At 41.5% G+C, this 27,859-nt stretch overlaps 1 protein-coding gene and 1 non-coding gene across 11 annotated transcripts; one reads left to right on the top strand and one right to left on the bottom strand.

Annotated features, from left to right (window-relative positions):
• Positions 1-760: 760 nt before the first annotated feature.
• SIAH1 (siah E3 ubiquitin protein ligase 1) lies at positions 761-27,859 on the bottom strand. Of its 10 annotated transcripts, XM_088830459.1 has the most exons (4): positions 25,636-26,728; positions 24,344-24,694; positions 23,055-23,135; positions 761-2,899 (listed from the first exon to the last, which is right to left on the bottom strand). In XM_088830459.1, the coding sequence occupies exons 2-4, from the start codon at positions 24,426-24,428 to the stop codon at positions 2,049-2,051; spliced, it is 1,017 nt and encodes a 338-aa protein (XP_088686585.1). In that variant the 5' UTR covers positions 24,429-24,694; positions 25,636-26,728; the 3' UTR covers positions 761-2,048. The 10 variants fall into 10 exon arrangements, with proteins under 10 accessions (XP_088686585.1, XP_088686589.1, XP_055268808.1 ...); XM_088830463.1 differs by lacking the exons at positions 23,055-23,135; positions 24,344-24,694; positions 25,636-26,728 and adding an exon at positions 27,840-27,859; XM_055412833.2 differs by lacking the exons at positions 23,055-23,135; positions 24,344-24,694; positions 25,636-26,728 and adding an exon at positions 27,134-27,321.
• On the top strand, positions 21,359-21,430 carry TRNAY-GUA (transfer RNA tyrosine (anticodon GUA)). The gene has a single exon. It is a non-coding gene; the product is annotated as a tRNA-Tyr (tRNA).

Below are 27,859 nucleotides of genomic sequence, written 5' to 3'. Positions count from 1 at the left end.
GATGTTGAAGCTGAAACTCCAATACTTTGGCCACCTCATGTGAAGAGTTGACTCACTGGAAAAGATCTTGATGCTGGGAGGGATTGGTGGCAGGAAGAGAAGGGGGTGACAGAGGATGAGATGGCTGGATGGCATCACCAACTTGATGGACATGAGTTTGGGGGATATATACTGGTGGTTGATCTGCTCCCTTTCACAACAAAAACGGCTATACAAGCACACTTTACAATCAGTTCAAAAAATAATGCTAATGTAGGAAAGAAACTACCCAAACTTTCCTGAAAATGGTTAACAGAAGCTGTTACACCAGAATTGGTGGTAGGGTGAGGAGTGGGGGCAGGGGGCATCCAAACTATTTTTTAATTGACTTTCTACCTTTAGGGTACCCATAAAACCCACACAAAGTAAAATGATCTCTAGCCAATCAGAGGGCAATTTTAGAATCTTTCTAGGTGCTTCAGGGTAACTAGTAACAGTTAACGATGGTGCTAGTTACAGGTATAATAATAGTATCTAACATTTGTTGGGTGCTTATTAAGTGCAGAGCACTGTCCTTGGTAACGTGTATCCATCCCATTTAACCCTTGAAGGTAGCTACCATAATTAACCCCATTTTACACACTAGTAAACGGGAGCCCAACATCACACCACTGATGAGTGAGTAAAGGTGGCACAGGCATTAGGCCCCTGAAGTCTGGCTGCAGAAGCCAGGCTCTAACCACTAGGCTGTAAAACACTCACTCATTTTTTGTTGTTAAGAGGGGGTGGGGGTTGGGGGTGGGGAGTGATCAGTATTTTAACTAATTGGCCTCCTAACAGAGTTATGAGAATCAAAATGAAAGCTAGAGAAAGGAAGAAAACAAGACACTGTAGGCCAAACAGAGGTCATAACCCATTCTTTTGCTGTAACTTCAAACTTAAGAGCTAAAGCAGACACGTAAGAGTTTTTAATTTGCCAGATATTCTTTTAATGAGAATTATAAAAGACCAAAAACATTTTTTGCAAACTGCCTTTTTTTAAAACAAATGATTTGCTTTTAATTACAAATACTGTGTGAGACGATGCCTTCTTTTGCAAAACCAATAAATACAAGAACAAATTTTAAACATATGTGATTTGTCCAAGATATGTGAGGGGAAGGGGGAGCCTGATTTTTTTTCCCCAGTATTAAAAAAAAAAAAATCAGTACTCCCTAACCTTACAAAGAATAAGTTTGAAGGTATGACTCAACTGGAGATGAGAGGGAGACCATTTTATAGCTGCTTTAACTAGCTTCTGATAATTCTTCTGATGTTATCTTTCCTTTCTGAAATTCATATCTTCACAAAACAGTTGAATTTAAAATATTTCTAATGAACTGATTAATGGGGGAAAAGAAAATATGTATCGAACACATGTATAAATTTTACCATCAACAATTATGCATATCAAAAAGACACTAACTTTAAAAGGTACAAAAAAAAAGTGAGGAAAAACCTGAATTACAGAAAAGAAAGTCAAATTTATTTAATGAAAAACTAGAATTAATAAAAATTAGCAAATACACACACAAAAAAAATATACACACACAGCAGCACTATGTATTGACTCACATAGGGGAAAAGCAGTGGTCCAAGACCACTCAACATGGCTTGTCAGTTAAAGGAAAAAAAATCCAAACACACTCACACGCACACACACACGCACAGGCACACAAAAAAACAAAACAAGAACCCAGTATTTTTCAACAGTACACTCAATCTACAACAAACACAAATTCAGAATTATTTTACAATGCTTCCTTTCTTAATACAAAAGATGCCCATCTTGGGTGTATATATATATATATTTATTTTTCAGTGGTTTACTGCTGACTTATTTTTAAATATATTAGTGTTATTACATGCAACTGTTTCCTGTAATTAACAGCCTTTCCTTTTATTTACCTTCATGTGTCTAGCTTCCACCTACCACAAGTTTTTGGTTGGTAGGCAGACAGGTGCCTTATTCTCTGTGAAACTGAATGCAATGGTTTTAAACACTGGCCAGAAAATGTTTGATTGCCATTTCAACACATGGAAATAGTTACATTGATGCCTAAATTGCCATTTTCTGCAAAGAGCTGTGCAATGCTGGTGTCGAAGACTAGGCAGTCACTATTCATAATGGCTGTTGCAATTCCCTCATGAATAGATCGAGGAGTGGCTTCCCAAGTCAATCGCCGCCTATGACCATTTAGCTCAAGTCGATAAGCAAAATTTTCAGCTTGCTTGCGTGTTCCTATCAGCTGTACAATTGCAAAGAACTGCTGGTGACCATCATATTTTTCCTGTTTCTCCAAAACTAACATGAAGTGAAAGCCAAAACAGGACTGCATCATTACCCAGTCGACAGCACCAGGAAGATTAATGTCTGTAGCAAGGAAAACTATGTCCTCTCCCTGCAGGGTTGTGATGGACTTATGCTGATGCATCAGATGCGGCATGACAGCATCCAGAGAGCCTTGCCATTTACAGGAAGCACCAGGGCACGGACAGGAGTAAGGCCTAAACTCACAGAGCTCTTCGTGGTCTGCTTTTTCTGTGTGTGGCAGAGTTATTTCACATCCAGACGAGGCATATTTACAAGGGAAAAGTACTGAATTGGCCACTTTCTCCATAGCCAAGTTGCGAATGGATCCCAGTGGGCCCCGGCAAGTTGGACAACATGTGAGCTTTGGGCGACAGTTGCTACAAACAAGATGGCCACTCTGGCACTGAAGAATGGGTGGCAACACATAGTCAAAGCAGACGGGACACTCAAAGAGACTCGCCAGGTCATTGTTGGAGGCGGTGGTGCCCGTGAGGGCAGGCACCCTCTGGGACGGCGCACACTTTGAGGTTCCAGTAGGTAATGCTGTTGCAGTCTGACGGCTCATTTCTGTAAGAAAAAGCACAAATACAAGTATAAGGAGGCAGGAGAAAAATAATTACAACTATAACATGTTTTATATAAATAACATTTACTTGCCAAAAATACTTAAGTTTAGTGCAAAATTTACTGTAAGCAAAATAAAGAAAAACAAACAGGGTTTAAAACAACATAGATTACATGAAATATGTGCACTGTACACTGGATAAAATCTGTTTTCACAATGTTCCAAAGCACAGTCCCTTTTTCTAAAAAATGTTAAAAAATCATCCTTGAATGGACTACATGGAATAAATGCTAAAATAGAAACTTGGAACACTGTATAAATAGTTTTAAGTTCAATGAAATCAGTTTTGACTGGAATTTCCCCTGCCTCTCTGTGTTCAACTGCCCATCTCATTCTATTTCTTCCCCAGTCTTAAGTCAGCTGTTGACAGCCTCAGTGAGTTATACATGATCCAAAGGATCACCAGGGTACTGACTTTTGATTACTCTTTCTAATGGTGAATATTATCTGCTCAAGAGATCTATTTGGGGAAGGGAAGGTCTGCCATCCCATCATCCATCTCCATGGAATGTTAACACCAGCTAGATCTTAATCTTGTTTCCTACTGATCTGTGACCCCCTTCAAAAGTGAGGAAGTATATAGGAGAAATAGAGGGCCACCCTCTAAAAGATGTGAGTCTGGTATTTGGAAGTAAATCATTCTGTTCTACTTCCATTCTACAATATAAATCAGGTATAATTTGCAAAGAGGAAGGAGAGTCAGGAAAAGATAAAGAATAAAGATAAACAGTATCAGAGAGACTCACACAACATTAGGGGTGAGGGACAGAGTCAACAGGTAAAGAATTTCTTATACTCTATTACAGAGTTGCTGAAGCATTCATCAGCACAGCACTAAACATTATTTAAGAAATAAATGCCATCTGGAAGAAATGATCAACAATGTTAACTAACCTGTCAAGCTGAATTAAAGATAAAGCAAGCACCTTTTCCAAGGATATAGTGGGCCGCTTTCTTGGGGATGACAAAAAATCAGTCCATTAATGTCCTAAGAGGATATACTCAATAACCACAAGCCATATTTCTACAAAATCAAAATTTAACTCCTAAAAGTTAATGTTTCCTTAATTATAATTGTTATTCTGTCAGAAAGAATTTAACATTGAAAAAAATAATGCTGGTTATCAATGAGACCACATAAATGCAATCTGGGTTCTATTACTCATAGACAGGGTGTCCCAGGTGGCTCGGTGGTAAAGAATCCACCGGCCAAGGCAGAAGACACAGGTTCGATCCCTGGGCTGGAAAGATCCCCTGGAGGAGGACATGGTAACTCTCTCCAGTATTCTTACCTGGGAAATTCCCATCAACCAAGCAGCCTGGTGGGCTACAGTCCACGGAGTCACAAAGAGTCAGACCTCAGGTACTGATCGACTGAGCCCAAGCACATACTCATAGATTACTCAAGGACAGACACCTTAAATGGGGACTGAGAGTGAAACCTCTCCCCCAGGAAACCCCAAAACAGATCAATTCCACTGTCACTAAAGGAATATTCTAGAGCTCAAGGGGAAACAAAAGTATCACAAGAATTCTATCATAACATGGCTCCTCACATGGATTTAAAACAACAGGAATCAACTCTCATCACTGAAGCCCTGTATAACCAAAGTGTTCAGCCCAACAAAAACACTATAAAGGAACTCTCATGAAATCCAGTTTACCCCTGAGATTTTTCCTGCATATGATGATCCATGCATTTTATTTTAGGTCACTAGTAAAACAATGGCTTAGCATTGCCAAAGTGTCCCGTATTTATGCTTATTTCATGGTCCATTTTATGCGGCTCATTTAAGAGAGCAACATAATAACTGGGAAGTGATTCCCTGGGCACAAAATCTAAGCTGATGCCTTTCAAATCACTAAACCAAAAACAGCTGGTCACTAAACTCAGTTTGTATTCAACATAATATAACTTCTAAGCAAGAAGAATATTATTGTTTAATATTTTGACCTAGCAAAAGTTATACATTTATCAATAGTCCAGACTCACAATATACATTATTATTTTTCCAAACGTACAAAGCACAACTTGGAATTCCTATTCAAAGTGTGAAAACAAGTAAAATATGGCTTCTATTTCTGGTGAATTTACATATTACAGGACAGTAGCTGCTCAAACTTCCCGAAGCTCGGAAGGGGAACTCAGTCCATCCTCACACAGAAAAATAATCCAAACACACCACAGCAGCCGTGCAGTAGGAACCAAGGACTGAAGTGTCTGGACAGCTCTGCAGCAGTCATGACATAACCTGAAGTTTGGCTTAAACTGAGAAAAGCACGGCTGATCAAAAGAACATCACTGCCAGCTCAGTTTTGTTGCAGCAATTCCCTGATCCGTTTCAGAGGCTCAAAACAACTTTCCCGTTTCACAGTTTAAGCAACACAGTCTCTTAAATGGCAATACCTTTTCTCTTCCTTGTCCCAGATGCTGGTAAACAAGTGAGCAAGACGCCTCTCCAGGAGTACAGAAAAGGTAAGGGAGACTTTCCGGTCATAAGTCAGAGAGTTCATAGCCTTTCCCCCAGAAGCAAAGACAACTTGCAACAGAGGGCTTTCCTGGATACCTTCTGTTCCTAAACATGTCCCGGGTCTAGTTTTCAGAAGGCGGCACATGCCCTACTCCATACACTCCATTTACTCCTCAGAAGCACTGGCTACTGAAGAAGAGAACTGATGCCCCCTCCTGTTCCAAGAGGAGTCGACCACACCTCCCCATGAGCTCAAATTCGCCTGCGTCTCCAAAAATGGGAGCCATTGTTGAGCTGTCCTCTGCTGGGCCCTAAACCTTCATCTGTCTCGGAAGTCTGTCTTCCCCAAATTCATCGGCTAGGCTCCTGCCAGCTCGGTGAAGAAGAGGGCTGAAGGGTGCGTAGACGCGACTGGTAGACTACGTGCGCTCTCGGTGCCAGCTCGAGCTACTACTGCAGGATCCGGCCCGCAGCTGTAAAGCCTGCGCCAACGCACTGCCAGGGGGCCGCAGGCTCTCTCTGCACAGGGCGGCGGCTGCCGCGGCCGGCGAGAGGCGGGGCGGCGCACGGGGGCGGGGCTTAAGGCTCCGTCCCACTCTGTCTGGGGCAGCTCCCAAGCGGCTCCTGGGCAAGCAGCGCGCAACTCCCAGCCAGGCACCCAGCCGAGTAAAACTCCGCGTAAAACCCGGCGATACTGCGCACGCCATCAGCTTACTAGAAGGCTGAAACACTCCATTTCTGTAGGCCCAAACAGTCGGATATTGGCAATTTTGCATGGTTTCTACCCAAAAGTCTACACAGAATACGTGGGAAATACACGACCAGACAAGCACACATCTCTGCACTATACTCCGCCAGTTAACCCTGCGGACGCTAGATTTTTATAAAGTAAAAGCATTCTCCCTACTTCGTTCAATAACTATTTAACGGGCGTTAACTACCTTATTTCCTCAACTGTAAGTCACTTCTCCATTTTTACCGCCGTCAGCACCTTAAACTCCTTCTCCCTTCGAGATGATTTTGTAGTGAGAGTAGTAAGCACACATAACCATATTAAACTACTTTAACCTCCAAATTTAGATTTTATTCTCTTCCCACTCTAGGAAAACCATCTTAAACGGCCTCATTAAACAGAGTAGCTTGTTTTGTTTTTAAATAAGCATTACCCTTGCCCCAATAAAGTCCAGGGCCTCCAATCTGCATTGCGTCAGCTCAGGCATTCAGAGGTTTAACCTGTCATTACATCATGCTTAGAGCAGCCTTTAAAGGCACCAAGACCTGGTGTGGGGCGTGAACCCTGTGCTGTAAATTGGCCATTTTCAGCATAAAATTTTAACTCTAATCACTTCCCCACCCTATTAATAGTGTGTTCAATCACCTCAATGTCATTTTGGTATTAGGCTACAGAAAACATCATTAGGAATAGAAATATAATTGAAAATAGTCTGTTCACTGAAAAATACAAATTACGATAATCTATGTTTTAATTTTCTAAAACATATTCATTCTATATAGGTCTCAGGTTTCTAGAGCAGGAGACTTCAAATGTTTTAGAGCAGAAAAACTTCAGACAGATTTAGGACAGAGTCCAGATGTGTAAAAACAAGGAAAAGGGATGACATATTTCTCAACCAAAAAAATGTTTTCCTAAACTTCCAAAGAACCTATACAAAAAGAACCTATATACAAAGAACCTATACCCAGATCCTTACAACACCATCTAAAAATCATTAACCTATGGACAAACCTCTGAATAAGTGAGTAAGGGCAGTAAAAACGGAAGTGTTCTGGAGTCATCTACACTTGAATTCAAACTCAGTCTTCACCACCTGCTCAGCTGTAAAACTGGGACAATATTTCTAGCCTTCCATGGCTTTTGTCTGGATTAAGGAAGATGGGTAAGTTAGGTGGTACATATTCCAAAATATGTAAGTGCTCGCTTACACAATTCCAAAAGTTAACTTGTCTGGCCTAAAGTCAACTTGTACGTTCCAGATGTATACTCTAAAAGATGCCTTTAGCTTTAGTAAGGTTATCAAACATGTCTACCAAAGAGCAACTACCATTTTAACTAATTTTTAGCACAATATAGTAGAATTTCTCGACTAGGTAGAACGTTTATTTAAACTGGTTTTATGAGATAAATTTTTACAAAAACTGCATTACACTAAGACAAGCCCACAGAATCCAAAGTTAGCAAAATTCCAAAATTTATCAAGAGTCCACTATTACTTACCCTTTCTAAAATAAAGCTTACATCTCAGGCCCCGTTTGGTATAAAGTTTAAATAGACTTTAATTTAAATAAAAACATTTTAGAATCAGCCTTTAATGTTGCCTTAGTAACTTTAGAGCATTTAACCATTGCTATTCCACATTAACAAACTTACCACTGAAGTAAACAGATGCAAACTTTTAGTCTCAATTTCACGTGGGAACCTTTTTTTCCTATTATAACTGACTAATGAACAACTTCTCTGATTAATCATAACCTTGTGCCTGGGCATTTTAATGAATACACAACAATGCTGTGCTTTTCATTTTCTTACAGTTTACAAATGTTACCATGATGTGCAAATAATGCCCCCCTCAAAGATTCCCACCACAAAATTAAAACTATGGCAAGTCTCCTTAAAAATTCAACAGTTTAAAACGCTAAATTAAAAATCAAAAAACTTCATTATAACACATTAATGCCAAGGAAAAAAAAAAATCAAGCAATCTATTTTTAGTTTCCAGAACCGTACCTTATTAATGGTTATTTTAAAAAATTGTACATAGTATTTTCCTAAAAGCTCTTTTCCTGAAGATAATTCAGAAAACGTTGTAGCCACAGAATAATATTTATATATCCAATAAGAGTAACGATCTGAAGTGGAGGAAGTCCAGGACAAAAGACCTGATAGAAGATATAAAAGCAGAAGTCTGAACAAAGGTGATGACAGTAAATGGAGAGGAAAATGCAAACCATAACTCAAATGTATAAAGCATATTTGTTTTTTACTCCCTAAATCACTGTATTTTGAGGCTTCTATACTTAGTAAAAAAACAAACCATACAAAAAATACTTAACCAGAACCCATTAGGCACTATGCTAAATACCAAACTGTGGTAAGTCCTAATTTTACTTCACTATTTTCCTTATTATTTTTACTTCACAGTGAATCTAACCTCAAAATGAAATTAACCTCAAAAATGAAACTATAAACATCTCCCAAAACAAGGCAGGTTAAACTTCAATCTTAACAATCTGAAGCTCTTGCATAAATTGCACAAGCTCAGGATTTTAGTCATACCATTTACCCCTAAGAATTACATAAATCCTGCTGTCTTCTGATAAGTAACTACACAGATCAAAAATCTAACCTCACTTTTATTCTTGGTCCTCTGCAGGTAACTTTTCTACCCTAAACAGGTGGCTTCCAGGATTCTATCTTTGGAAGAAATTTTCATCAGAACATCTAGATATATGTCATCAGCATGAGCCAAACAGCAAGTATTTTCAATCTCAAGACAAATCTTTTACCTTTGTGGACCTTTCCTCTAATTGTTCTTTTTTAACTCTTACCATTACTCAGCTCTTTTCTTCACATAATTCTGATACTGACTCTCCTGAATCTATCTTCAAAAGTCTTAATATATTTTTTCTCATCATTCTGATCCTTGCTTTGTACTGCACTCCAAGAGAACTCAAGTTCTAATTCATAAATTTGGTTTTGCTAAGGTTAGATCTCCTGATATGCTAAAGCATTTAATTATATAGATACCCTCAACCTCCAACAAGGGAGCAGAGTCTGATGGGAGGAACGGCTGCTTCCCTTTCCTTTCCCTGAAGTTGGAATGGCCACGTAAATTCAGACTGCACTGCTCCTGTACTTCCTTAGCCTCTCTTAAAGTTTCCACGTTTGATTTTCATGTCCCTCACTGAAGCGTCACTCCTGGTTAGTGGTTTTGCTCTCACTGCTGTAACCTAAATGGTTCCAGGGTCAGCAAACTAAAATAATAAGGAGGCAGAGAAGGGACTTTTCTTCCATTCTTACTAAAACAGCTCCCCCAGATGTTCACTAATAAGCATACATATGTACCAGGTATTGTCCTCAATGAGCTTCCAGGTTAAGCATTTATCCCATGTTACAGAAAAGAAAATGGATTTCAAAATAAATTTCAGATTACAGAACTAGTTTTAAAAAAAAAGGGGGAGTTGAAGAGCTATGTGACTAAGGAAGACTTAGAAGGGGTGGTAAATGGCATCCTAGGCCAACAGACATTATGAAAAAATTTTAGACTTGGAAAAGATCTTAACCAACTCTCTCATTTTCAGAAGAGACAAATGACACAGAAGAACTTGCTGAATGTCATATAAAGTAGGTCAATGTTCTAATCTGGGCAATGTTATAATTTCCTAGATCCTTGTAAAGCAGATATTCTTTGGACATTTTCTAATTCAACTTGAAAAATTAACCTTTTCTGAAATTAAGTTTAGTAAGATTCAACTATCTTTTGCTTCCCTCCCAACACAAGAGGGATCCCCAATGTAGCCAGGAAAGAGTAAATTTAAAAAAAGATGGGAGATGAGTAAGAGTCAGCATTTTAGAGAGGCCTTTCCTGATCACTAAAGGCCAGATCACTCTTCTTACTGTCTTCATATTATCTCTTGCCATATGAAATTCACTTGCTAAATAATTTCTTACTACTTATTGTCTGTCTTCTGTCCTTTTCCCTCTCCTCCTCAATACCAGCTTTTTGCTGATAAAAGCAATTCTCAAACATTTTTGGTTTCAGGAACCCTTTGTACCAGTAATTGCAAACTACAGCTGCAGGCCACTTGCCTGTTTTTGTAAGTAGTTAAGCGCATTCACTTACATCTAGGACTGCTTCCAAGGGTGGAGATGAAAAGACCCTATGTATGACTCCTAAGGTCTTCCCTGGTGGCTTAGTCGGTAAAGAGTCTGCCTGCAATGTGGAAGACCCAGGTTCAAGCCCTGGGTCAGGGAGATCCCCTGGAGAAGGAAATGGCAACCCACTACAGTATTCTTGCCTGGAAAAATCCCATGGACATGGCGGGCTACTCTTTGGGGTCACAAAGAGTCCTTGGGGTCACTAAGAGACACGACTGAGTGACTAACACTTTTCACTTTCATGACGCCTGTAGCTCTTTAAGCCTATCTGGCCACATAAGGAAAAAATGGTCTTTACTGTTTTAAAGTAATTGAGGATCCCAAAACAGCATTTTGTCAATGTGGTTTATGTCAAGAACTTTAAATATATGTTAAAATTACCATCACATTTTTTATATAACATGATTTACATGTTAAATGTTTATGAAAAATATCTTCCATAATAGGAAGAAGAGCATCTATGTTTTATGTTTTTTGCAAATCTTTTTAATATGATACAGTAAGAAAAACAAAAGGTGGATATTTAATATCTGCTCAGTTGCAATGCAGGAGACCCCGGTTCAATTCCTGGGTAGGGAAGATCCTCTGGAGAAGGGATAGGCTACCCACTCCAGTATTCTTGGGCTTCCCTTGTGGCTCAGCTGGTAAAGAATCCACCTGCAATGTGGGAGACCTGGGTTGGGAAGATCCCTGGAGAAGGGAAAAGCTACCCATGGAATTCCATGGACTGTAAAGTCCAAGGGATCAGAAAGACTCAGACACCACTGAGCAACTTTCACTTTCTGCAGTTAATCTGTGAAGACACCACATGTCTTGAAGCCTCTGGGAACGTCACTTTACTTTCACGTCTCAATATGAAAAACAGCTTTGACCCCAAAGGGTCTTGAGAACTCCCAGGTTCCCTGACCAGTAACTTCTCGTTCAGAAGCTCTGCAGAATATAAGCTTCATCAGAACAGACTTTGTTTATTGTGCTCTCTTCTGTCTCCAGCACCTAGGACAGTACCCAGTCCAGACCAGGTACTCAAATATTTCTGAAAGAATAAATAAATCAAGTACAACAGTATGAAGGATTAGCATGCGTATAACCAGAGCTCACTCATCCCTGATGACTCCTCAGTAAAATATATCTGTTGCTTGATACAACCTTAAAGAGATTCACAACTGTGAATCTCAATTCACAATTGAGACTTACAATTTACTTTAAATAACAATATTTTACAACAACACCATGCTTATCTTTGACAAAGGAGCAAAAGGCAACAACACAATGAAGAAAAGAGAAGACTTCAACAAATAGTGCTGCAACAGCTGGGTATCCACAGGCAAAACGAAGAAATCTAGACACAAATCTTACACCTTTCACAAATTAACTCGAATCACAGGCTTAGTAAAACATAAAACTATAAAAATCCTAGAAGTAACACAGGAGAGTATCTGGAAGACCTTGGATCTGGCAATGACTTTTCAGAAAAATCAAAGGCATGAATGAGCAAAGAATCAATTCATCAGCTGGACTTAAAAAGTAAAAATGTCCGCTCTGCGATATGATCAAGAGAATGAGAGGACAAACCACAGACTGGGAAAAAATGTTCACAAAAGACACATCTGATAAAGGACTGTCATCCAAAATATTGCACAGAACTCAACAAGAAAATGAATATGCCAATTAAATGGCATGCCACAACTATTGAAGCCCCCGGCCTAGAGCCCAAGCTCCGCAACAAAAGAAGCCACCGCAGTGCGAAGCCCATGCAAAGACTAGCCACCACTCGGCCCAACTAGAGAAAGCCCGCACAAAGCAATGAAAACCCAGCACAGCCAAAAATGAATTAATTAAAAAAAGAAAAAGGAAAAAAAGTGGGCAAAAGACTGTAACAGACACCTCATCAGATATACAGATAGCAAAGGAGCATATGAAAAGGTGCTCCACATCATTTGTTATCAGGGGAATGCAAATTAAAACACAAATAAAATACTACCACACACCTTTAAGAATGGCAAAATCCAGGACACTGATAACACCAAATGCTGATGGGCATGTGGAGCAACATTTATTGCTACTGGGAATGCAAAATGGTACAGCCACTTGGAAGGCAGTTTAGCAGTTTATTCAAAACTACATATATACCATAAGATTCAGCAATCATGATCCCCAAAATTTACCCAAAGTAGTTGAAAACTTATGTCCACACAAAAGCCTGCACATAGATGTTTATAGCAGTTTTATTCATAATTCCCAAGATGCGGCAGCAACTAAGATGTCTTTCTACAGTGAACGGATAAACTGTGATACATTCATACAATGGAATAATTCAAGCTATCAAGCCACAAAAAGATATGAAGGAACCCTAAATATGTACTGCTAAGTGAAAAAAGCCAATCTGAAAAGGCTACATGTTGTATGATTCCAACTACATGACATGCTGGAAAAGGCAAAGGTATGGAGGCAGTAAAAAAAATCAGTATTTGCCAGAGACTGGGCGAGAGATGAATAGGTGGATCACAAAGGATTTTGAGGGCAGTGAAATGATCCTGTATGCTATAGTTGTGAGTACATTTGTCAAAACTCATATAGCACTAAGTTGTTTGTTTAGCCACTAAGTCATGTCCATCTCTTTTGTGACTCCATGAACTAGACAGACCACCAGGCTCCTCTGTCCATGGAATTTCCAAAATACTGGAGTGGGTTGGGGATCTTCCCAACCCAGGGACTGAACTCGAGTTTCCTGCATTGCCAGGTGGATTCTTTACCACTGAGTCATAAGGGAAGCCCATAGCACTAAGAGTGAACCATTAATGTAAACCATGGACTTTGGGTCAAACTAGATGCCACATGTCGCAACGAAAGACCCACATGCTACCATGAAGATCAAAGATCTCAAATGTTGCAACTAAGACCCAGCACAGCCAAATAAATTTTAAAAAATATTGAAAAAACAAACAGACTTTTGGACATTAACTAAGATCAAGTATATGGAAACATTTGGTATATTACTAACAACACATGCAACAAATTACCAAATTAAAAAGATCCAGATTACCCAAGATTTTACTGAAAACTGTTGTTTCAACCTACTTTATTTTCATAACCTCAGCCTGGGACTGTGTCTGAAATGTGATAAAGACAAAGTCTGCTATGATAGAAACTTCCAACTGACCACATATCAACCTGTAAAGCATCATGTCAGGAGCTTCAGACAGTCCATACTCATAAAGGCTGTATCTCCCATTTTGAAGATGAGGAAAATGAAGATCAGAAAAATTCAGTAGTAATAAGAACAGAACCAGACTGTCTGCTTTGTCCCTGAATCTTATTTTCTTTCAAATAACCCTAAGTATGTATAATCTTCTCACTCTTAAACAGAATATTATAACTTCACATCCAACTAATCTTCAATATTCATAAAAACTGACCAAAAAAAAAAAAATTCCCTACATTCTTTAAATTAAACCTGTAGTCATAGCAGGTAGTTGTTTTTGAATTTTTTGTATTAAAGTGGAATAGCCTAACAGTCATTAAGTCATTAGACATTAAATCAAAAAAAAGAATCAAGAAGAGAAAAATAAGAATAAAAGAAGCAAGGTACTTCTCTGGCAGTCCAGTGGTAAAGACTCCGAGCTTCCACTACAAGGATCTCGGGCCAGTCCCTGGTCAGGAAACTAAGACCGAACTAAGATTCCACTTGCTGCAAGCAAGAATAAAAGAAGCAGGAAGAGATTAAATAGGCTCTCAACCTTTTTAAGTCATACCACATATCACTAAAGAGAATTTTGGGGAACTCACTTGAAATTATTGAAACCATATCAGTCATCGGAGAAGGCAATGGCAAGCCACTCCAGTACTCTCACCTGGAGAATCCCATGGACGGAGGAGCCTGGTAGGCTGCAGTCCGTGGGGTCGCTAAGGGTCGGACACGACTGAGCGACTTCACTTTCACTTTTCACTTTCCACTTTCACACATTGGAGAAGGAAATGGCAACCCACTCCAGTGTTCTTGCCTGGACAATCCCAGGGACAGGGGAGCCTGGTGGGCTTCCGTCGATGGGGTCGCACAGAGTCGGACACAACTGAAGTGACTTAGCAGCATACCAGTCATAATTACAACACAATCACTTCTGCAATATCACCAAGACTCATAGTGTCTAGATAAAAGCAGCCAAATTTTCATCTTTTAGTTACCTAAATTCGAATACAACTGTTTACTAATCTGATTGGGCTGTATATTCTCTCAGGATATAAAACTGTCACATATTCCAGTAGATCTTTGCTCTTCTGCTCCATCTTGATGTTAAACTATGTTTTCAAAATTCTTCCCTGTATCTTGTACCGTTTTACACTTTAACACACAACCCATCCACCTTCTCTTTCTTCTTGATAAGTAATGGTAGGTAAATACACAGAGAACAAAATTTTTAAAGCAGATCAACACTGGCAGTAACCTACAAAGAGTTGGTGATACTAAGCTAAACAGAAAAGAACACATAGCTTGAGAGATGAAGAAATTAAATGAGATAAAAAGTCACACTGAAGAGTCTAATACATTATATGATTGACAGTTCTTTACTACCTTTACAGAACAATGGAATATATAGGGGGAAATGCCAAGTTAAAAAATTCATGGAGCCTTATTCAAGCTAAATTACACTCCTTTGAAATAGTTAAAGAAGCTTTCCTGATGGCTCAGATGGTAAGAATCCAGCTACAACGTGGGACACCTGGGTTTGATCCCTAGGTCAGGAAGAGCCCCTAGAAAAGGGAATGGCTACCCACTCCAGTATTCTTTCCTGGAGACAAGGATGGACAGAGGAGCCCAGGGAGCTACAGTCCATGGGGTCACATAAGCATAACATCTCAAACTCTAGCCAAATCATTTTAGTTATTTTGAATAAGGATATAACACATGAATTAACTCAGACTCTAAATTTCAAACTAAGATTCCATTCTCTGGGCAGGTACCACATTTCTCTAAAAAAATTTTCTGTTTTATTCTCGGGTTTACTTATTTTAAAAACAGCATTAGCACATTCTCAATCATCTGAATCCACCTGTTAGCCATGTAACTGAATGCTCCTGTTTACAGTTATGGTCACAATGGCTCCAAGTTGGTACTAACAGTACTCTTAATTACGGGACGTTAAAGAGAAAAATAGAGGGGGACCTAATATATAAGTGATGCATTTGTGTGAAGTGAAGCCCAGATGACATCATGGTTTTCAATGAAGCACTAATACATTGGTAAGAAAACACATCATGTGGTTATCACACATATGGGATAACTTTGGTGTGCTCAACTCAGAACCTACAGCATAAGTCAATTCCATAAGTCATGTTGTTTCAAGACTTCAATTTTGCAGGCAGTATTCAATATTTTCATAAATTAGTGTAATTTGAATTTTACTGGTTTTGCAGTTTTGTTTGTATTTAATTTGCAAGTTTTGAACTGTCACCAACATCAGACAGAGTTGATCAGATCACTGGTTCCTGCTGTGTAAACTGTCACTGACTCTACACACTCTTGGTTTTCCTGTCTCACCAGATGCTCCTCAGTTTCCTTTATTGATTCCTGCTCTTCTCCCCAAACTCTTGATATTGGAAGTTGTCCATGGTCCACTTTTCTTCACTTTGGTAATCTCATTCACTCTTGTGTTTTTAAAATTTCACTGATATTGCCACGGACCTCCAACATTTTTATGTCCCGAATAAAAAACAAAAATCTCCCAGATTTGTCTTAAACTACGGATGTGTACACCCAGCTGTCTCCTACTAGACATTCCCACAGCTTGCGTGCACAGCCACACAGTCATGTCCAACTCTTCGCAACTGCACAGAATGTAGCCTGCCAGACTCCTCAGTTCATGGGATTCCCCAGGCAAGAATACTGGAGTGGGTTGCCAGTTCCCCCCTGCAGGGGATCTTCCCAACCCAGGGACTGAACCTGGGTCTCCTGCATTCCAGGTGGATTCTTTACCATCTGAGCCACCAGGGAAGCTCCAGACATTTGTACAGGAGGGTGGTCAAAACTGAACTCCTAATATTCTCCCAGAAAACTCAATATCCTTCCTCTCACTTCATGGAAACTTCATCCTTCCAGATACTCATTCCAAAAGTCTTGAAGTCATCCTTGATTCTTCTCTACATATCACATGTATAAAACCACCAGGAATCTTGTACCTCCCTGAGAAATGAATCCAGAATCCAACCAGTCCTCATCACCTCTACTATACCAGATCATTATCTTTCAGCTGGATTACTGCAATACCCTTCTAGCCAGTCTTCCTGCTTCCATCCTTGTTTCCCACCCCACCCACCAATTCAGAGCACAGCAGTAAGAAAAAAAATCTATTAGAATCTCCCATATCCAGGTAAAAGATAAATCATACAACAGTCTACAAGACCCTGCACAGTGATGCTATGTTCCCATTGCTGTCTGACTTCACTTCCCACCTCTTCCCTCCTCACTGGCTGACTGGCACCTTTGTTCCCTAAGGGTAGGTTGTTCCTTTGGGTCTCTGCCTTAAAATACTTTTCTCCAAGATATCCACAGGACTCTCCCCTCCTTCTAATCTTTGCTTGTATACCTCCTTCTCAATGAGGGCTATCCAGTCTCCTCTACTTAAATAAAACAGTGACCCCACTCTGCCCACTGACCCCTTCTCCTAATCCTTGCTCATTCATTGCTGTCTATCTTTGCCTCGCCTCCCCTTCCTTCCCCCTCCTCCATTTCTACTCTACTGTTGTCCATAAAATGCACTGCCATCTATCAGGCTATACAATTTACTCATTTGTTATGGTTGTTGTAACCCCTCCTCCACCACCTGGAAAATGGGGATTTGTCTGGTTCAATGACGTGTCCCAAACACTTCCACAGTGACTAACACACAATGCAGGCTCAATAAATATGCTAGCTGAATAAATTAGAAAGCAGAAGAGTTTTGGACTTCTGAGCAATAATATCCAAAACTGTATGTAGTACAGCAATACTTGTTAAAATCCACAAGAAAATGATTAAACAGAGAAAACAGCAGAAAAGACAAGTATTAACTACAAGGAAAATTATACAAATAGTTCCAAGAAAAAGTAACCATTTACTACTATATGGCTCAAATTGTAACTTTTATAGTCATAATAATGCAAACACAAAATTATGATGTTACTGAATTAGGAGAGTATAGGAAAGGTAAGGGTCTGCACATGTGACAGGGGCAGGAAAGGTAGTTAAACACACAACAGGAATAAGGCCTAAAACTGAAATCCTGAAGTAACAACATAAGCATATTATCTAGACACAATGAAGGTAAATAAAATATAATCACTTCAAAGAGGTTAAAGTAGTTGCCTCTGGAAAAAGACATCTGGAGAGGAATATGGCAGGTAGGTTTTCTTTAAAAAAAAAAATAAGCCTAGCGGAATATTTCATTTTGAATTATTTTGCATGTAAAACTCTAGACTAAAAGAAAAAGAAGTTCAAAAACTTGATATGAATTGTCACAAACTGCATGCATTACTTAAGAAATTACAAATATAAATTTGTTTTCAAAGATTTGATTCCAAGTATTGGCTAAGATCTGCGGAAACATACTTTCCCTACACTGTTGGAAATGTCCACTATGAAGATTTCTAAGAATATCTGGCGGTTTGTTTCAATATTCTCTGACCCAGAGTCTATCCTATGACTTACACATTGGCAAAGGTGTATATATATGGATGTCTACAGCAACCCTATTTGTAACAGCAAATAAACTGAAAACTGCTCTAGATGAAGAAAGTGACTAAATGATGATCCATACAACAGAATACTATGCAGCCATTTTTTTCTTAACAGACTCATACTTACTAATATATAAGAATCAAATTCTTTAAACAGGTAGAGGGAAAAAAAGCCCACAGAATATATTACAATCCCATTTAAAAGAGAAAAAAGAGACAGCTATCTTTTTATATATGTACGCATGTACGTATACATACCATGTAATGGGACTAGAAGGGCATCCAAATTGCCAAATGTGGTTTAAAGACTTAAGGTAAGGAATTAGAAAGGGGGGAAAGGAGGTCAAGTTCAAAACCAGAAATCACAAAGACTAGAGTTGGAACCACTGAACTACAAATATATACACAAAATATCAAGATGGAAGAATATATAGACTACAGAGTATAAACACAAATTTCATCATTTGGAATTACGCAGTTGAGGGAAGCCCCACAAACATGTATAGTTACTGACAAGTAGTAATCACTCAAAGGGAAAGCATCTACAATGATTAAGTCAGATCAAAGAAACTGACTTTAAAATGTCTACGGCTATCTTAAAAGAATGTATAACACACACAGACTGGAAACTATACCAAAATGTCCACAATGGCTACACTTTTCAATTACCACATTATGAATGATCATGAGGAAGGTGGGGGTTACATTTCTGTATATATTTCTCAAATGCTCCATAAAATATATATATTACTTTGGGGATTTAAAATGATTAAATTTTAGTGTCTATTTTGTGTCCCCACACTTTCCTGCTAACGAACTGCTAGTGATTTCATACACAAATTTAAACATTAAGAGATCAAGAGTTGATTTTGCCTACTGCTTTCTTTTTTTCTTAAAATGCATCAAATAGATGAATACTTATAGGGAAAAACAGTCTCTTCACATTTTTAAAACCCTACATATTTCAAAAACATGTATATTTTAGTTTATATAAAAAAAACTTAAACTTAGCACTTTAAAAGTTAATTGTAAAAGACAAAATTTATCTGATCACCTCTCCAAGCAAAATCAAAGAATGTAGAAACTCAGAAACTATCTGTATTAACAAAATATCCAAAGCTGTCCCAAACAAAGCTAAATCAGGGACCCTGACAAAACAAAAAAAAGCCACAACTCAACTTTAGCTGAGCTCAAAAGAACTAAAAGGTAAAACACAAAGGCAGGAAAAATCAACTTTTTAACAATTAGATTATTTCATTCAGTCAAACCAAGAACTGAAGTACAAAAGTTAGTGTACAGCACACTTAATTTTGCTATGTCAACCATTACTAGGCTAAGCCTGTCAATTATGACAATAACAACTATAACAAGTACAATAAACTTCAGGACTGGCATCAAATCCTCGTTTTCTAAGAAAATGCTTCCCACTGGTAATCCCAGCTTTACAGATACAGATCCATTCTCCACAGATGTTCCCCTGTTTCGTTGTCCACTTTCATGTGCTCCCAACTGCCCTGCTACTCAAAACAAGCAAAAACAAAAGCCCCAAGCAAGTTCAACACCTAAGGTTTGAGGCTGCCCAGTCGTGTCCGACCCTTAGTGACCCCACGGAGTGCAGCCTACCAGGCTCCTCCATCCATGGGATTTTCTAGGCAAGAGTACTGGAGTGGCTTGCCATTGCCTTTTCCGAGAAAATGCAGCAGAAGCCATCAAATGCTGACTTGCCACTTCCCTTCCCTCTTAGAATGGAAGAAGTGACCCAGGCCTTTGGGCACTGTCCTCTCACCTCCTCAGACTTCACACTTCTATTCTCCCTCTCTCCCGCATCCGTCTCTTTTTCTACTGGACCATTCCCTAACACCTGAACATGCTCTCCTATCTCCCATCTGGCTTCTGTGATGTTCCTCTACCTCACTGGATCATTCTGGATGTCTCATAGATACCTTTAAATTCAACATATCAGAACTTCGAGTTTATTTGCTGTCCTTCTGTTTTTTGAGTTTTATTGTTATCTGCAAACCCTTTCCTAGTTCTTTCATTCTTGGTAAATAGCACTATGATTCACAGTTGCTCAAGCCAGAAACCATCTAATTCTTTCCTTCCCTCACCTCTCATATCTAATCCATCAGTAAGCCCTGTTAATTCTGTCCCCAAAATACATCTCAAATCCATCCACTTCTCTTCATATTCACAGCCACCACCACCTTAATCCAGGTCATAATCAACTACTGTGCTTCCTGATCAAAGTACATGTGTTAGTTGTGCAGGCATGTCCAGCTCTTTGCAACCCTATGGACTGCAACCCACTAGGCTCCTCTGTCCATGGGATTTCCCCGGCAAGAACACTGGAGTGGGTTGCCACTTACTTCTCCAGGGGATCTTCAAGACCCAAGGATTGGACCCAGGTCTCCGGCAGTGCAGGCAGATTTCTTAACTGAAGCCACCAGGGAAGCCTGGTCAAAGAAATGGCCTTCTATTCTCCAAAGAGCTAGGCATTTGTGCTCAGTCGTGTCCTGACTCTGCAACCGCATGGACTGTAGTTAGCCAGGCTACTCTATCCATGGAATGTTCCAGGCAAGAATACTGGAGTGGGTTGCCATTTCCTTCTCCAGGGAACCTTTCTGACCGAGGGATCTAACCCACGTCTCTTGCAGCTCCTGCATTGGCAGGCGGATTCTTTGCCACCTGAGCCACTAGGGAAGCCCCCCCAAAAAGCTTAAGCAATCTTAAAAGAAGATTGTTACTCCTATAATTAAAACCTTTTGATAGCTTCTCAGTACCCTTAAAATTCACATTCCTTACTTTGACTCTGCAGGATCTGATCCTTGCCTATCTCTCCCCCTCATCCATTTGTTCCAGCAACACTCTCTTTTCTCAGTTCCTGGAACAGTCCATGTTCATTTTCGCCTCAGGGTCTTTACTTCTGCTGCTCCTTCAACCTCATATTCTCCCTTCTCTCCTTCAAAGAACTCCTTATCCTTTTAACATACCTTAAATAGCAATGCAGGGCTTCCCACGTGGCTCAGTGGTAAGGAATCTGCCTGCCAATGCAGGAAACATGGATTTGATCCCTGGGTCAGGAAGATCCCCTGGAGAAGGAAATGGCAACTCCACTATTCTTGCCTGCGACATCCCTTGGACAGAGGAGCCTGGCAGACTACAATCCATGGGGTAGCAAGAGTTGGACACAACTTAGCAACTAAACAACAAATATCACCATTTCTCACAGCAAGACTCCCTCCCACAATTACTCTTTACTCCTTTATAGTATATATCACAGTTTGTAATTCTGCTTTCTTCCTTTACCAGAATGTAAGTGGGCTTCCCTGGTGGCTCAGACGGTAAAGCGTCTGCCTGTAATGCAGGAGACCCGGGTTCGATCCCTGGGTTGGGAAGATTCCCCTGGAGAAGGAAATGTCAACCCACTCCAGTATTCTTGCCTGGAAAGTCCCATGGACAGACAACAAATATCACCATTTCTCACAGCAAGACTCCCTCCCACAATTACTCTTTACTCCTTTATAGTATATATCACAGTTTGTAATTCTGCTTTCTTCCTTTACCAGAATGTAAGTAGTAATAGAGAAATTAAGTAACTTATTCAACAACTAATTTTTAATTCTTTAAGCACTTTCTCTGTCAAGAAATGTGCTTTTAAATCAACAGTAGGCATTGTCCCTGCTGTTGCAGAGCTTAAGGTCACAAACAACTAGTAACAGATGCTAGACACACATCCAGATCTGGCTCTTAACCACTCAGCTACACTGCCTCTCTAGCTGTAGGACACTGGATCAAGGGGCAGCAACATGCTTAGTAGATGTTCACATGCTAATGGAAACTAAGGCTTGGATAGGTTAAGTCATCCGCCCAAAGTAGCACAGACATATTATCTGAGGAATTAAGTACAATCATGAGAAAAGGCACAGATATATTTAAGTATGGAGAATTCAAGAAACAAAAAAGAATCCAGTTTAATCAGGCATGGCAAAGAAGAAATGCTGGAGGATAAGGCTAGAAGAGCATAACAGAACAGTGTGAAGGTATTAGCCACTCAATAAACACTGAGCACCAACTTCATGCCAGCAACATAAACTCTAGACAGGGGTGATCAAGGCAAAGTCCTCATAGAGACTGCAGTCTATATCTGTGAAGGCAAAGTAGAAGAGAAAAGTTACAGTTCAGAGAAATATATCTTGTAGTAGGGCCAAGCAGAAAGTGCTATGGGAACATGGAGAGATGACATCCAATTCAAGGTGGGGCGTCCAGGAAAAGCACATCAGTTAAGTGATGTCCAAGCTGAGATTACAGAGCTTAGCTGGAAGAGAATATGTGGTATGCATAGGCACTTGCAAGTACATAGTTGAAAATGGCAGGAAAGTAACAAAAGCCAGCTTTAGAACGGACTGTCAACTTATCTATATAGTGTCAAAGAACCCGGGACTTTAAACTGAAGGCTTTAAGTCACCTATGTTAGAAAGCTCCCTCAAGTAGCAGTAGGAAAGCTGAAAGGAGGAGGCAGAGACCAAAAGCAAATAGAAATTTAGAAAGCAGAAGAGGACTAAACGCACATGTGAAAACGAGGGAGAGAAGCAACGCCAGATCTCTGGCAATAGCCAGAGAGTAGAAAAAGCAGGGCTCTACGACTGATACAGAAGATGAGAGCCTTGGACGGCTGGAAACAAAGGTTTTAGTTTAGGATACATAAATTGGAAGCACCTTGGTATGTGAAAGTGGAAAATGACACGCAGGGAAAGACACAGTTAAAGGAATGAGAAGATAAACCACAGCTTGGGAGAAATAGTTGGCAAAAGACATATCTGATAAAGGATTGTTAACCAAAATAAAGACCAACTCTTAAAACTCAACAAGAAAACGAACATGTCAATTAAGAAAATGGGTAAAAGACCTTAACACCTCATCAGATATACAGATGGTAAAGGAGCATATGAAAAGGTGCTCCACATCATTTGTCATCAGGGAGATGCAAATTTAAAACAAAAATAAGATATCACCACACACCTTTTAGAATGGCAAAATCCAGGACACTGCAAACACCAAATGCTAGCGGGCACTTGGTACAACAGGAACTCTCATTCATTGCTGGTGGGAATGCAAAATGGTACAGCCACTCGAAAGGCAGTCCGGCAGTTTACTACAAAACTAAACAGGGACTTCCCTAGTGTTCCAGAGGCTAAAGTGCCAAGCTCCCAATGCCCTGAGTTCGATCCCTGGTCAGAGAATTAGATCCCACAGGCTGCAACTAAGAGTTCGCATGCTGTGACTAAAGATCCCATGTGGTGCAACTAAGACCCAGCATAGACAAAGAAAGAAACTAAACATATTCTTACCATATCCAGCAAATCATGCTCCTTGGTTATTTATCTACCCAAAGGAGCTGGAAACTTATGTCCATACAAGAACCTGCACACAGATGTTGACAGCAGTTTCATTTATAATTCCTAAGACACGGCAGCAACTAAGATGTCTTCTGGTAGGTGAGTAGATAAACAGACTAGTACATTCAGGCAATGGAATAATACTCAGTGCTAAAAAAGTACCAAGCTATCAAGCTACAAAAAGACATGAAGGAAACTGAAATGCACATGACTAGCAGCCAATGTGAAAGAGGTACATACTGTATGATTCCACTTATGTAACACTCCGCAAAGGACAAAACTAGGGTAAAAAGATCAGTGCTTGCCAGAGATTAAGCAAGAGGGAGGGATGAACAGGTAGACCACACAGGATTTTTAGAGCAGTGAAACTATTTCTGTGTGATCCGACTAATGGTGGATAGGTATCATTTGTCAAAACTTATAATACATTAACACCAAGAGTGAACCATAATGTAAACCATAACCTTTGAGTGATAAGGTGCAGGTACATCAATTGTAACAAATGTATCACTGCAGTGGAAGATGCTGATAATGGAGGAAGCTATGCATGAGTAGGGTAGAGTATACAGGAAATCTCTGAACCTTCTGTTCAATTCTGCTGTGAACCTAAAACTGTTCTAAAAAGAAGTCATTAAAAAAAAAAGACCTATAAGCAAGAGAATACATAGGTCTAGGTTTCACAAGCAAAGAAATCTGAGTGTCATAAGAATATATTAATAGAAGCAGTAGGTCAGGAAACAAGTCTGTACCGAGTGTCAGCCACTGAGGATATAGGAATAAAACACAATCCCTGCCCTTTTGCAGCAGAAACTCTAGTAACTCAAGCCATGGAAAACCAAATGACTCAAAATGCATTAGAAAAATCTTTTTTAAAGAAACCATTAATTTTTTTTAGGGAATAAAAGTTTATACCTAGGTTCTTCTTTGGGGGTGGGTAGGAAGTCTGAGGAGAAGGCAATGGCACCCCACTCCAGTACTCTTGCCTGGAAAATCCCATGGACAGAGGAGCCTGGTGGGCTGCAGTCTCTGGGGTTGCTAAGAGTCGGACACGATTGAGCGACTTCACTTTCACTTTTCACTTTCATGCATTGGAGAAGGAAATGGCAACCCACTCCAGTGTTCTTGCCTGGAGAATCCCAGGGACGGGGGTGCCTGGTGGGCTGCCGTCTATGGGTTGCACAGAGTCAGACACGACTGAAGCGACTTAGCAGCAGCAGCAGGAAGTCTGAGGTTTTCATATACTGATTTTGTTTGCAGTGAGGTCTAGAGCAAAAATAACCAAAGCTTAAAACTTTTTATAAGACGTATATGGACATTTCATAATTAGAACTGAAGTCTGTAAAACAGATCTAAGCCAGGAAAAACTTCAGTCTCTAGAAACCAAGTAAATCAGTTCCTTCAAAATACAATTTTAAGTGGTTGCTCTGCAAAGTTACTAAACTTTGTTTACCCTCCTTATGTAAGAGCTGTTTTCTAATCACTGTATAAGCTGAAAATAAAATCCTATTCTCCATATTACGTCATTGTTGCCATAGCTAGATGTTTCCTTTGTAACTTCAATTAATCGTAGCCTAACATTCTTTTTAATTATAGATATTAAAGTATATTGCTCTACAACAATTTTGTAAAAATTTCCCAAAGCTTAGAGAGAACACATTACACAAAATTGAATTAAATTTCTGAATCTGTAGCTTGTGTAATATTTATCCTGAAAAGTTCCTCATCTATCATTTAAATTGTACTTCAGTTTAAAATATTAAATGTTCAATTACGCTGCAAAGTGTCAAAAGGGGTCATGCAAAGCAATCTATAACAGAGTTAAAGAAAATATTTGGCAAAGCCAACTTTAGGGTTGCAACTAATTATTCCAGATCACAAATCTCTGTTGTATATTTTAATTTCCAGAACAAAAAAATTACACAATTTGTACACTCCAATTAAGGTCAAAATCTATTTGTCATGAACTTCTAACAGCTAACCAAAATCCTCTCCTCCACAATTTAAGGCAGTATCTCCCAAACAAAATTACCAGACCATTACATTTATCACCACACTACACTCTGCTCTTCAACAATGTCCAAACGAGATGGTGACACCATAGACACCTAACACTCAGAAACTCACTGCTTCACTTTTCTAAGTTAAGACCTCAAAAGCAAACTGACCCATGAATTTGATTAAATTCTAGATCACACAAGACTTACCCAGATGTCTTACTACAGAAATTTTCCAACGCCATCATCTTCAAATGCCTGGACATTTATCATCTAAACCTCTTGTTTTCATTTTTAGGAACTAACAAAATGCACTAAAAGAAAACCTATGCAGTTCCAACATATGCAACATGCCAAAATAATCTCATAAATTGAGTTATTAAACAACAGCAGCCTTGGCAGCAAACATTTACTGAGCACTTACCATGGGCCTGCCACTGCTCTAAGCCTTAAGCCCTTCACCTACTATCTCAATTCTCCCAACAATCCTGCGAGGTAGGTACTGTTCCCCCTATTTTGCAGATAAAGAAAAAGAGGCACAGAGAGGTTAAAGTATCTTGCCCAAGGTCACAAACCGGTGGGGCAGGACTGGAACCAAAGCAGGTAGTCTGACTTCAGAGTACGCGCTCCCAACGTTCAACTGCTGCAAAGAGTTAACAATTTACCCTTGACAGCCCCTTATCAAGAAATGGTAAATGTTCAACAGCTAGAAACGGGCAGTCTGATCCCTGTCCTATATCCGTGCTCACGGCTTCTACGACTTTGACAAATCGGCTACACCACTTGATTTTCCGAACACACAAACTGGACTTCTCTGGGTATCAGAGCAAATTCTCAGTCTTTCCAGGAACGGGTAAAGAAAAACCTACGCAACGCTGTGGCCCAGATTATCCACATTCCTAAATAAATCTGGGAGCGTCCAGAAAGGCCCCCAAACTACCCGACAAACGAAGCCTAGGAAAACCAAGGTTTACAATAAAAAGCTGGAGAGCTTCCCTGGCAAATTGTTCACGCGATCTCCTCTCTAACGACATAAACAAGGGAGGAGACTGCATTCTTCCCATCGCACAATGAAAGCGCAGGCCGGAGCGGGAAAGAACGCAGCGCAATCGGGGACGACCGCTCCCGGGGTCGGGGGCAGGCAGGGGAGGCCAAGGACGGCTGAGTCGCCCCGTCCTGCCCCCGGGCCGGCGCGGGGAGGGGCCGGAGGGAAGGGCCGGCCACTGCCCGCACTCAGCTGACCTCCGCCATGTTGGCCGCAAACCCCGGGACCCTTCACAACAAAGGCCGGCACCCGGGCGCAGCGAGCGCCGGGCGCCTCCCCCGGCCAGGCCCGCCTCCCAGGCGCGCGGGGGCCGGGCCGGCCGGCGCGGAGGCCCTTCCCCGCCCTCGCCCGGCCGCCGGGGGCCGACCCCCGGCGCGGGCCTGCCGGGCCCCGGGCGCCGGGGGCGGGGGCGAGCCGGCTCGGCGCGGCGGGCAGGGCCGCGCAGGGCAGGGGAGGGGCGGGGGGCGGCGCTCGGCCGGGCGGCCGGGCTCGGGCCGAGACAAAGGCGCCCGGGGCCGGGGGCTGCCCGCAGCCCCCTCCCGGGCGGCGCGGCCCGGCCCGGCCGACCTTCCCGCCCGCCCGCCGCCAGGACCGGGCCTGGAAGTCCTCCTCCCGCGGAGCCCCTCGCGGCCGGCTCCTCCCTCCAGGCCGGGCCCCACTTACCTGTGGGCGGAGAGCGCGCCTCGGACCCCGGCCCTGGCTCAAACGCGCTCTGTCGCCGCCGCCAACCCCCGCCCCCGCGGGCAGCGCCACCGCCGCCTCCCCGTGCCAACACCGACGGGACGCTCTGGGCCGCCGCTGCCGCTCGAGAGCGCGCCCCGCAACGGCCGCCCCGGCTCCCCCCTGGCCGCCGCCGCCGCCGCCGTTTCGCGCGTCCTCGAGCCCGCCGCGCGCTCCCGCTAAATACCACACACTGCGGCGGCCGCCATGAGGAGGCGCGGCCCCGCGCGCCGGCGGCCCGGAGGGGGCGGGGCTTCCGCGGGCGCGCAGGCGCAGAGGCGCTCGCGCGGCCGGCGGCGGCTTTCGCGGGTCGAGGTGCTGGCTGTCGAGCTCGGCGGTTGGCGCCCGGGCCCTGCGGGCACAGTTGCTGCGACTGAAGACCTCGCGACCAACAAACACTTGAACATCGCGCTCATGCCTGCAACCGTCCCCTCCTGGGGAGGAGCAGGGCTTCGCTGCCGCGTGTGGCACCCGGTTTGCGCGCGCCTCGCGGGGCTTTGTTCCGCGGCCCAAGGGGTCGTCCCGCGCGGCGGCCCCGCTCTCTGCCCACTCCTGTTTTGTTTGCTGATTTCACACAGCGCCTCCCCCGGCTCTTCCCAACTCCGCTCTTTCCCGAAGGAAAAAGAAACGGGCTGCCTTAGCCACCGACCTGGGCCCCCAGCCCTAAAG

Source organism: Moschus berezovskii, chromosome 22, assembly GCF_049115385.1.
Source record: "Moschus berezovskii isolate FMDL1 chromosome 22, NW_MosBer_1.0, whole genome shotgun sequence".
Classification (NCBI taxonomy): domain Eukaryota; kingdom Metazoa; phylum Chordata; class Mammalia; order Artiodactyla; family Moschidae; genus Moschus; species Moschus berezovskii.
Note: the sequence above shows the minus strand (reverse complement) of the source record. Positions and strands in the feature narration are given on the sequence as shown.

Excerpts from the sequence above, each read along its gene's own strand:
- SIAH1 (XM_088830459.1), bottom strand. The coding sequence starts at position 24,428 with ATGGGATTTTCCAGGCAAGAGTACTGGAGTGGGGTGCCATTGCCTTCT. Across the intron at positions 23,136-24,343 it reads ACCCCCAAAGAAGAACCTAG|CAATGAATGAGAGTTCCTGT; the intron begins GTATAAACTTTT and ends CATTCCCACCAG. Across the intron at positions 2,900-23,054 it reads GGATTTTGCCATTCTAAAAG|AAATGAGCCGTCAGACTGCA; the intron begins GTGTGTGGTGAT and ends TTTTTCTTACAG.